Genomic DNA, 12,238 nt, shown 5'->3' with positions numbered 1-12,238 from the left:
TGCGCCATTTTTGAAAATCGATCAACGACTACCATAATGGAGTCGTTGCCCCGCTTGGTCCGTGGCAAACCAAGTACGAAATCAAGACTGAGATCCTCCCAGATAGAGTCGGGTATCGGCAACGGTTGATACAGGCCCGTGTTTTGTCCCCCAGCTTTGTAACTTTGACAAATTGAGCATCGTTCCACATACCGAATAACGTCCCTTCTGATATGTGGCCAGTAGAACCTTTCCTGTAATTGAGCTAATGTTTTGTCTCGTCCGGCGTGAGCTGCCAAACCCCCACCGTGAGTTTCTTGAATGAGTAATTGACGCCACGAAGACTTCGGTATGCACAACAGATTGCCTTTGAATAGAAAGCCGTGCCTGACAGTAAAATCCTCTAGAGGTTCTTTGTTAAGGCATTGAATTCATACCTTAGAAAAATCAGAATCCCCTGCATATAACTCCTGTAAGCATTCTAGTCCAGCAAAATCGGTCTGCAGTCGTGTGATGAGCGCGGATCTCCTAGACTCCTACTCAACGCGTCAGCGACCCTGTTTTGAGCTCCACTTTTGTGCTTCAACACGAAAGTAAATTTCTGTAAGAATAGGATCCATCTTGCGTGCATCCGATTTATATTCTTTTGTGTATTTATGTACTGAAGAGCCTTATGATCGCTACCGAGGATGAAGTCTTGGTGTAACAAATAATGCTCCCACTGTTTTAAAGCCCGCACCACCGCATACAATTCCTGTTCATATACCGACCACCGCTGTCGAGACGGGCATAATTTCTCGCTGAAAAACTCGATAGGCCTGCCTTCTTGTACTAATACTGCTCCGATTCCCACTGTAGAAGCATCGGTTTCTACGGAAAATGGTTTATCGAAATCAGGTAGAGCCAGAACCGGTGCCGATGACAATGCTGCTTTGATGGCCTCAAAGCTGGCTTGTTGATCAGCTTGCCAGTGGAATTGCTTCAATTTCAACAAATCAGTTATGGGAGCTAGCATTATACTAAAACCCTTTATAAACCTCCTGTAAAAGTTAGCTAGCCCGTGAAAACTTCTTACATCTGTAAATGATTTCGGTATTGGCCAATCCACGATTGCTTGTACCTTCCTAGGATCGGCGCTTACACCCATGGCAGAGATCTTAAAACCAAGGAATGAAACAACTTCCATAGCAAATTCACATTTTTCTATATTCAAGAAAAGTCTGTGTTCTCGGAACACTTCAAAAATCTGTCTTAGATGATCAATATGAGCTTCTAGACTGCTGCTAAATACAAGAACATCATCAAAATAAGCCACACAGCATTTGTTGAGGAAAGGCTTTAGGATTTCATTCATCAGGCGCATAAACGTGGCCGATGCATTACATAATCCAAACGGCATGACACGCCACTCATAGAGTCCTTCGCGCGTTTTGAAAGCCGTCTTCCACTCGTCTCCCGGACGTATCCGGATTTGGTGATAACCACTACGGAGATCTAGTTTTGAGAAAACCTGAGATCCCGCAAGCTTTTCCAGCATTTCATCCATCCTTGGCATCGGAAAGCGAAATTTGACTGTTATTTTATTAACAGCCCTGCTGTCGACGCACATCCTCCAGCTGCCATCTTTATTTGGTACTAACAAGGCCGGAACCGCGCACGGGCTGAGACTATGCTGTATAAGTTGTTTCTCCAGCAGCTCGTCGACAATTTGTTGCAATATCCGGTGCTCAGTGGGGCTCAGTTTATAATGGGGTAAATTCGGCAGTGAAGCTCCGGGTGTCAGATCAATCTGATGCTGAATACTCCTCAATGGGGGTAGCTCGGCTGGAAGGCTATCTGGCCCAATATCCCGAAATTGTTTGATTAAAGCTTCGACAGACTCAGGAATGTCTGTATGTTTATTGGCAGTGGTTTGCTCCTTCACAACTAGAGCCAAAATTTGGTTTGAATCCCTCCAAGCGTGCAGCAATTGATTACCTGAAACCACACACATATGAGACTTATTTTTCTCAACTACACAATCCATACCTTGATTGTCAGGTAGCAGCCGAATAGATTTTCCCTTCCAGTCAAATGTGTATGTATTAGCGCGGCAGTCATGTGTGGCACTCACATCAAATTGCCACGGCCGCCCGAGAATTATGTGGCAAACATCCATATCTATTACATCACATAATACCTCGCTTACGTAGTTCTTCCCAATAGAAAATTTTACGCGGCAAAGTTCTGTAATGTCCATCTCTACACCCTTCTTTACCCAGCTAACTTTGTATGGATTTGAATTCTTCGATGTTTTAAGCTGCAATGCCTCTACGGCGGCCTTCGACACCACGTTTTCGGTGCACCCACTGTCTATCAATAGATTACAAACTTTGCCATTGACGGTGCATTTGGTTCGAAACAATGTGTTTCTCTGTGAACTGTTGGTACCCGCGGCGTAAGAAGTAACTTCTGGAGCACGCACATAAGAGGTTCCCCCTCATCTCCGCCAACCTCTTCTAAAGAATCTTCCTGTTCATCTTCACCTTCTCCACCCGGGTCTTCACCTTCAGCTTCCAACAACTTCAATTGCGGCCTTGTTGGACACTCATTTGATTTGTGTCCTTGCTGAAAACATCGGAAACATTTGATATTCATAGGTTTAGCATACGGATTGTCTTTGGGTTGTCCACGACCTTTCGGCACAAATTTTCCTTCAACGCCTTTGCCCCCCGTGAGAGCAGGACCTGTATTATTGTTGATAGGAATTGGATTCAGATTCTTACTATTTTGTGCAGTACTAGTTACTGGATTGTTGCTGATCAACACTTTGCTCCGAAGCTCTCTTCCCTTGATTGCTTATGCTGTGACGAGCCAGCTGAGTTTCTACTTTCAGGGCATAATTCACTGCTTGGGAGACCGACCACACCGTGTTCAATTCAAGTTTGTCTTGAATTGCTTCCCTCAATCCACCAACGTACCTTGCAACTAATTGATTTGAGGATTCATTGAGATTGTTTCTTGCACTAAGTCGGTAAAATTCTTCTGTGTAGTCGCTTACTGTTCGACTACCTTGAGTGCAATGTTGATATTGGAGGTATAACATTTGCTCATAATCCGTGGGTAGGAAATGCCCACGCAAGAGCTGTTTCATCCTCCACCAGCTACGCACCGGGCCCCGACCTTCACGCCTTCTAGATTGCAAGAGCTGTAGCCACCACGCACTAGCTCCCGATTTGAGTCGACAGGCAACGTATTTGACCTGCTTCTCCGGCTCCACTTCCATGTACTCGAAAAAGGTCTCCACAGCTCTTTCCCAATCAAGATAGTCTTCTATATGCAGCTTCCCGTCAAAGAAGGGTATATCCATTTTAACGAGAAATTCGCTGTGGTGACGATCATTGTCCCGGTACCTCCTTCGGCGGTGTTGAATCACTTCTTCATCAGAATCAGACAAATCGAGCTCCCTGAAATGCTCTGTTGCTTCTTCCGAATCAGACGCTCCCGTAATCGGCGTATCCCTTGCTGTATTCCGTAACCCATCTGCTCTACGCCTACCATTCGGAGTGTTCGCGGTCGCCATTGTCCGCTGCGGACCCAGACGCTCCAGACGAATATGGATTGCTCGCATTTCCTGCCTCATCTCTTCACGGAACCGATGAACATCAGCGGCAATCTCCTCCAGGTGTTGCGCGAGACTTCGGTGTTCTGCCCACAGGGCTTCAAGGCTTCTTTCATCTTCGGGAACCACCCATCTGCTGCTCTCCGCCATCTGGCTCTGATACCAAATTACTGATGTAATTGATCCTGCACAGAAAATAGCTAAGCAAACAGTGAACAAACAATAGAACAGTAAAGTATACTGTCTGTATATTTCTTTGTAAAATGTAAAAGCTGTTTTCTCCTCCTCCTTTCTATCTCATATACCTGTGCTATGAACCGGCTATTCCAGAATCAGCAAAAAGGTAAAATCCTGACTAAATAACTAACTAAAGCAAAACAAGTAATAAAGTAAAAAGGATAGTGGTTCCAGCGCCTAACAGAGCATGTGCTGTTAGCATGTCCCGCGAGCCTTAGTTGCATAACGATGCTCCGCATCAGGTGATAATCTATTCAACCATTTATAATTCTTCATTTTCTTCCTACTAAGTCTCTTGTAGTCCAAGAAGTGCTATCCTCGATGATTGGTGTAATGCTTTTCTCCATTATAATGGATGATGGTGTTAGTCATCAAACTACTATAAATCTTACCTTCTTTGTGTTTCATAATTCTCTTCTGGCTATTAGTGTAGTTGTACACAGCGCCGACTATTAGTTATGTAGTAAGCTAAAGCTTGAGTAGTTTCCCAATCTCTTATCATACTTAAAATTTTGCTTTCCCTCATGTCTCTTCCTGGCCTCATTGAGTAGGGGGGAAAAACTTTTGTTCATAGCTTTACTTCCATGTGTGAGAAACTAAACTTGGATTTGATTATAACAATCACATTTCTAATAATCTATGTTTACATGCTTTTTCGAGGACCATTTTCTTTAACTACATGGTTTCCAAAGATGGAGATTGTTCATAATAAACACCTGGCCGCTATCTCCCTTACACTCACTAATTTGGTAATTCCTTTCAAAAGGCTTTGCCATATCACCTCTGGTATTTGAGGGGGTCTTTTGCTCACAGTGGGATGATTTTTTGGATCATGGGGCATGTTTGTCCGTGAAACCATTTTGATCATGGTGCATGAAAACCAATAAGCATGCACAATATCATGTGCAACATCAATAAAGTAATGTTTGCCTACAATAATTGGGCAGCATACTTATCACCATTGACAATTACTCTGCATTATTAAAAAGTTCTTATTCCTCAAAAGCACTTCCCCCTCCTCTAAATAGAGACAAACCAACTAGGTGGGAGGGTGAGCCCTCAAACCTAGGTTATTCTAAAGTTCAAATATTACCATTCCCAAGCTACCAAATTAGGGGAAGAACACATTAATGAAGTCACACTTCCCTAAAATAACAAGATAATAGCTCACAAACTGATTGATACTCACATGCACGTAACACATCATTTAATTTTATAATAAAATTAATTTTTATTTTGAAAATTACTCCGCCACTTTTGATAATTTTTTTTTAAGATTCTAATTATACACCTACAAAATAAATTATTACTTAAACATCTTATCTGATAACTGAGGCTTGGTCTATGAAAGGTTGTCTATATTTTTTTTAATTACTTTGCTATTTTTTATGTCTTTATTTTTTTGAGTCTAATTTGACACCTACAAAATAAATTTTTACTTAGGCTTCTCAACTGATAACTGAGGCTTTATCCATGAACAAGTCTCTTTGATACATGAATGCCAAAGCTCAAGTTAATACGCTTAGCAAGACAAACTCCCAATATCTGTTGGTCCATCAGTCGAAGGCCTACAACCTATGTTGCACGGATACTCCTATTTACGAGGCGTGCTGTATCGGACACGTGTCGGATACGGATACGCCTCCGATACGGCACAGATACGTGTCGGATACGGCTTTGCCATGTCCAATTAAAATATTATTTAAATTGGACTGTACATGCGTATCAGATACGCGTGTCCTATTAAAAAAAAACACTGAGGCGCAATTTACCCTATTCTTTTCGGCTTTCCACCGTTTTCGCTCAATATCCATATTCATTTATGCGGCTGAAACATTTCAAAGATCTAGGTTTTTTGTTTCCACACAAGTGTTCATCTTATTCGTTATAGTTGAAGGAGCGGCTCGATGACGCGAGCATAGAAGCAAACATGATCATCCTTTGTCGACAAAGAGGCTTGACGACGCGAGCATTAAAGTCGATAGGATCATCCTTCGTCGACGGAGCGGCTCGACAACGCGAACAGTGAAGGCGACGTGAGCAGCGAAGGTTCGTTTTCAGCGACATGAGCAGCAAAGGTTCGTTTTCTTCGTCGTTCTTCATTTTCTTGGCTACAACACAAATGATCTATTGATGAAAGATTCCTAAGTCGCGATGTCAAAAGCTGAGGAAGGAAGGTTTAAGATATGAATGCTCACTTAAGCCTACTCGGTTAGACAAACATTCTATAAATGCTGAGTCAAATCTAAATGAATTCTTCTAATAACACGCGCGCGCGCACATACACACAAAACACTCAAAACCCCTATGTTCTTTCAAAGTTAATGAATCCATCCTTTTGCATTATAAAAAATACCCATAACATAGGGCACTTGACGGTTGTTGCCAATACCCACCATGGGATTCTTGGTGAATGAATGGTTACACAATAAATCTATTCCAGCTTCAATCTGAATCACTCTTTGGAACCAACATTTGTGGGATTAGTATCAAACCGTCATGCCACTCAGACCTTGTCGACAAACAAGGCCAATCTCCAAGCACATTATATTATACTTACTTAAGAAGAGGAACTCTTCACTGATGGAATTGTCTATATTCTGATAAAATATCTTAATCTATGGTTAAGATAAGTAAGGTAGCTACAATTTTATTCCTGTTTGCTAACCTTGTTAGTTGTTACAGTCTAAAATATGAATCTCTTTTTAGGAATTCAAACAACCTGAAGTCTAAGTGATGCCAAAGTCACCTAAGATCTTCAACGTTTATAAATCTTCAGTGCTAAATGTGGCATTCAATTTATGCAGCATAAGCTAAAATCATTTGTATATGAAAGATCAAACTGTTCACTACACTATTATCAAAATAAGGCAGGCAATTTTAAATGTTAGATTAGGTTGCCTAGTTTGGTCATTTTTATGGCGTGGATTGTGATATGTAAGGTGAAGGCAGTTCGTCTGTAAATCATTCTTCAAGCAAAAAGTCAAGAATTATGATTAATCAAACCATTCAATCATGGTATGCATATGGCCTTCATTTTAATTCTTAAAATTATTAATGTTATTGTTGAAGATCCACCCCCCGCCTCCTTTTTGCATCTACCCAATTTTCTATCCTCGAGGAGTGGTGGGTCTCACTAGCAGCCAATCATAGTATGATCTATTGAGCCCATGAGTTGAGGAGCTTAGCCATTGGATCTTCTCCCTCTTAATCATTGGATTGCAGTCCATGTGCTCTTATTCCCTCATCTAGTGATCAACCTCCATTTTTTTGAATTTTTTTTATTTTCTTATATATAATGTCCTTGAAGTTGAGCCCGCATAGTGGGATAAAGGCTTGATGTTGCAAATTTTTGGTGCAACACATCCGTCATTAAAAATGGATTATATTTGATAGGACTCGAAACCCGATCCTAAATAATTTCGAGTTTGGATCAATCCATTTGTATTATGGGTCGAGTTCGGGTTGATCCGAAAACCTAAAATTAAACCCGTATGCACTCCGCTCCCCCCGCAATCCACACCGGTACACCGAGTTTGCTCTTGCCTCGGGCTTCCGGGTAACAAGAAGAAGAGAATAATCCATACCTTTGAAGGCCTCGACATGTAATCAGGTGATTGATTGGAGCATTCTTATATGCCTTTCACCAGTAATCTAGCATTTGCTTCATCCCCTTCCCCGTCTGCCACACCGTCATCCTCAGCGGAGGGCTCGTGCCCATCAACTACCAGATCGAAGCGTCGATTCTTCTTCGTTTCCTCCTTCCATAGTGCCTCCTCGTACTCGTAAAGGTAAAAGGTTCGCTATCTCCTCCTCTACTTTCGCTTTGTCAAAATGAACTAGCCAACTAGGGATGGGCTTCTGAAGCCCGAATTCTCTCAGAAAGGAAGAAGGAAGGTGCGGACCAGACCCTCACCTGCGTCGCACGTTAGTGCGTCCATATTTCGCCTCTTTCTTGTTCTTCTTATTCATCATACTCTTCATGAACTTCAGGGTTTTCGAGGGAGCATATGCCTTCATTCTCTTGCGTTTCACTATCTTCTGCTTCTTCTTTGCCATAATCGAAGCAGATAGTGAGGTTGATCGGAGGCGTGGTGGGCTGGCGGGTCGGGTCAGGTCAACCTGACAAACCAGCGGATCGGGTTTGGGTTGAAGTTCCTGACCCATTTGCAAAAACAGGTCTAGTCCGGGTCAGCCCATTTGAACCAGGGTCAATTCCGGGTTCGACCTGAACCCGACCTGAAAACCAATTTTAACACCCCTAAGATTCGGGTTGAATTGATTCAAGTCAATCAATTTTGGGTGGGACCCGAACTTAGGTTAGGTTTGGGTCCAACCCGAAAATAACCTGCCCTCAATTGATCCAACCCAAACCCAACTCGATTACACAAATGGTTTTGAAATTGAAACTCAGAATTGATCCGCCCTAAACCCAGGTCAACCCGACCTGACACGCTAACCTAATTTGGCGAGGCAAGCGCTACACGAGTACACGTACGCATGCGGTCCGCGAGTGCAAGGCGAGCTGCAAGCAGGTGGGGTGCGATTGTGCGACGATGCTAGCGTGGGCAAGTGAGTGTACCTGTGAGCAGTGAGTGTGACAAAGTGGGCGAGTGAACTCAGCAGAGTTTCCTGAACCCAATCTGAGATTGGAAACAGGTCAGACTTTAAAACCCAAACCGTTTTCCAAACGAGTTGACCCAAACCCGAAATTTTCAGTTCGGATTTAAGATGGGTTTTCGGGTCGTGTCAAATATTGCCACCCCTACCCAAACTTGACCCATCAACCCGTTTTGACATCCCTATTTCTATGGATCATTATCTACTTGGATGATTTAAAAGTCAAGTGGGAAGAGCCAATGAATAGATACTATTATCATAAATCTGTCATTAGCATTTGCTCATAACCCAATTCAACATGATCATACTAAGCATGTATTGTGGTGTACAGACATTCCATTAAAAAAAAAAAGAAAGTGGGTTGATTTATACTTCATATATAACATTGAGAAATAAATTTTCGATATATTCACCAAAGAATTTGGCAACCATACATTTAAGAATGTTGTAAGCAAACTTGGAAATACAGATTTATATTATCTGATTTGAGGTGGATGGTGTAGACTGTGGGGTCCCAACTCCTTTGCCTCCTTGCATTTGCCCCCGCCCTAAAGGAGCGATGGGTCCCACTATGCATCCAATCATAGTATGCTTTATCGTGCAAATAGATCAAGCAGCTTTTAACCCTTGGATCTTCTCTCTCTTAACCATTAGCTTGTAATTCATGTGCTCCTCTCATTCACCTAGCTGCTGGCCCTTCTTTTTTAGTTTTTTTTTTTAAATTTGGTATAAATTGCATTTATTTATTTTTCCATATGTAATATCTCCGAAGGAGTTTATAAATACCTCAAATATATGTACATAAAGTAATTAATACAAATTGAATAAGTTTTTCATATTTCTACAATTCTACTTTCCACCGTTACTAATTTGTTGGCTGCATTTGTACATTTGGTTTACAGATGAGCATGTACTATGCACCTGCATTTTTCAGTTATCTTCTAGGGAAGTGCTTGAAGAGGCAGAATTGGGTACTTGAGGTCGGGAAACTGGGCATTGTGGTTATTGGAACATTTATGTTCATCTGGTGGCCTTATCTTTATTCCATGGAAGCTGCAAAAGAGGTAATTCCAAAAATGAAAATAGGGTTTTTCTTTTGCCCCTCCCTCCTTTAAGGGCCAGGATTGCATTTAAGTAGGATTTCATAAATCCTCTAAATCCGGATTTATGAAATCCCGAGGGGTTTTAATCCTAATAACTGTTTGACAACGTTTATGATAAATCCCGTGTGATTGTTTGGCTATTCAATTCAGGATTTAAGGCGGTTAAAAGATTTGACATGCATTTCTTGGATAAATAAAATATTTAAGGTGATTAAAAGATTTAAGATGGTTAATTATTATTTATAATATTTTATAACAATTATTTTCATTTAAAATCATATTTAATCCTACTATTTTTTTTTAAATAACTAAGTATTTAACTTATAATTTTGACACGCTTCTTCGGCCAAATCCCATAAATCCGCCGAACCAAAAGATTTCATAAATCCGGGATTTACTATGAAAAGAGGGAATTTTCCATCAACCGGGGATTTGATTTACCGTGAGATTTGGTTTTGCACTTTTGGCCGTTTGGCTGGATTTAGCTCAAATCTGCTTCAAATCCGGTCTAAATCCTGCATCCAAACAACCCCTTGATGTTAATTGACATATTGTTTCACTTTCATCTTCTAGATTGTTTGTCCGGATCCTATTATCCTGGAACGCAAGAGATTGTTCTCGTCATATTATTTGATTCCATTATCTCTTGTTAGACATGAATGAAAATTTAAAGGAATATTTGTTCTAGTGTTAGGCATTGCACCCTGTTTATTTCTTGCCCTTCTACAAAATTTAATATTTACCTATTTACCTTCTTCATGATGTGATCCAGGTTCTTTATCGATTAGCTCCATTTGAGAGAGGCATATACGAGGACTATGTCGCAAATTTTTGGTGCAGCACATCAGTTATTATAAAATGGAAGAAACTGTTTTCCATAGGTTTCTTGAAGTTTCTTTGCATCTGCACTACATTTTTTGCTTTTCTTCCTTCTTGCTACCAGCAAATAAAGGCACCAAGTGATCGTGGTTTTCTTTATGGCCTTCTAAATAGTTCATTTGCCTTTTATCTATTCTCTTACCAAGGTTCGTGTCGGCTTTCTCTTGCTTTCAAAATTGCTTGATGTTATTATGTTTGTTGAAGGATTGGGATGACTTTTTTATTGCTTCTTAAATCAGCTTTTTAGTACAAAATTTTTTATTTTTTACTAAAAAGCTGCTTTAAGAAACAGTAAGAAAGCCGTCCCAAGCTAAGCCTAATTCATTCTCAGTTTAACGTCTTGAAATTTATCAGTGCATGAGAAGTCGATCCTGATGCCCCTTTTACCTGCGAGTCTTCTAGCACAACAAGAACCATTTCTTTTTGGGCAGTTGGTGTACTGTGGCCTTCTTTCCATGTTTCCTCTTCTACTTCGGGATAATTTGATCCTGCAATATACTGTTCTTTTTGCCCTTTTTGGACTTATCTTCTATCAGAATGGAAGGCATGCATGGGAAAAAATTCCTCTTAGAAGGAGGTTCCTATTAGTTTTGCCTGTAGTGTTATCACTTCTGCTTCACTTAATTTATTTAACATTAAGGCCTCCTAAGAAGTATCCTTTTCTCTATGAGGCCTTGATTATGCTCTTTTGCTTTTCTCAGTTTATGTGCTTTACAATTTGGACAAATATTCAACAATGTTCTTTTCTGGATATTTTTCATTGGACAAAAGCAAAGAAAAAGGATGTGTGATCCTGATTTGAAGCCATGCTCATGGTAGCATTAGCTTCCTTTTTGTCCTCCTTTTTTAAGGGGAAAAAAAGTTTGTGTAACTTATTTGATCCTCAATAAATTTATTGGCAACTTTTCTTTGATATGTCATTCATGATTATATGAACTTTCCTAAATTTATTTGGGGTAACTTACATTATATGATACATTTGCTTAATGACTTCTTCTGGATCAACATTTAAAAGGATTATAGAATACTCCCAAATTCCATTGGTGCTCAACTCCTGACCTGTATTGGTGTTCTTCATTTAAGTTCTTAGTCGAGCAATGTTTTTATCATATACCATATAGTCATGACATCTATGGTTCACATGATCCAGATGGTTGTTGGACCACTAGGGCTCCAAGTGAATTAGTGCATTTAAGCTTCTTTCTTATTGCTGTCTAAAGTAGATTTTTAGTACATAAATTTTTTAAAGCAATGAAAAAGCAGCAGCCAAAAGCTGTCACAAATGACATAAATTATTAGGTGCGGTCACCGGACACTCCAGAGGATAATCAGGATGCGCACGTCATCCCGGTACACAGTAGTACACAACATCGGTACATAGCAAATGGTAACGCGGTGTGTCCTTATTCGCCTCTGGAAGGCGTCCGGTGACCGCACGTAATGATTTCACCACAAATAAAGTCTAAATGAACAATTTAATACTCATTTATATAATGTTCAATTATATCTATTTATTTAAATAATTGAACAAGTTTGAACATGCTAAATGGACTTTGAAGGCGTATGAGACAATCATTAGGCAGGGCTTTCTACTAGGATTGCTTATATATTTTTATTCCTTTGATCCATTTTGGCACATTCCATCCAAAGAGTTCGAGTTCCGGTTCAAATTCGAAGTTTTGCAGCCAAAATTGATCCAAGCAACCTAGACTTTGTGTTCCATTTTTTTAGTTAACTAAATATACTGCAAATACTAACATAAACACATTAACTTCAGCTAAATGTTAATATATGTCCACCAATATTTGATTAAAATATG

The 12,238-nt window shown here is 40.3% G+C and overlaps 1 protein-coding gene across 1 annotated transcript in view; it reads left to right on the top strand.

Moving 5' to 3' along the window:
- Nucleotides 1–11,365, top strand: part of LOC110098774 (probable dolichyl pyrophosphate Man9GlcNAc2 alpha-1,3-glucosyltransferase) — a 17,130-nt gene extending 5,765 nt beyond the window's left edge. The window contains exons 4-6 of the mRNA XM_020825694.2: nt 9,340–9,501; nt 10,313–10,565; nt 10,774–11,365. Of these exons, the coding sequence (XP_020681353.1) occupies nt 9,340–9,501; nt 10,313–10,565; nt 10,774–11,210 (852 nt within the window). The 3' untranslated portion in view covers nt 11,211–11,365. The remainder of the gene's footprint in view (nt 1–9,339; nt 9,502–10,312; nt 10,566–10,773) is intronic.
- The last annotated feature ends 873 nt before the right edge of the window (nt 11,366–12,238 follow it).

The sequence above is a fragment of the Dendrobium catenatum genome, unplaced genomic scaffold (assembly GCF_001605985.2).
Source record: "Dendrobium catenatum unplaced genomic scaffold, ASM160598v2 fragScaff_scaffold_740, whole genome shotgun sequence".
NCBI classification, from domain to species: Eukaryota; Viridiplantae; Streptophyta; class Magnoliopsida; order Asparagales; family Orchidaceae; genus Dendrobium; species Dendrobium catenatum.
The sequence above is the reverse complement of the archived record's forward strand: the minus strand, read 5'-3'. Positions and strand labels throughout refer to the sequence as shown.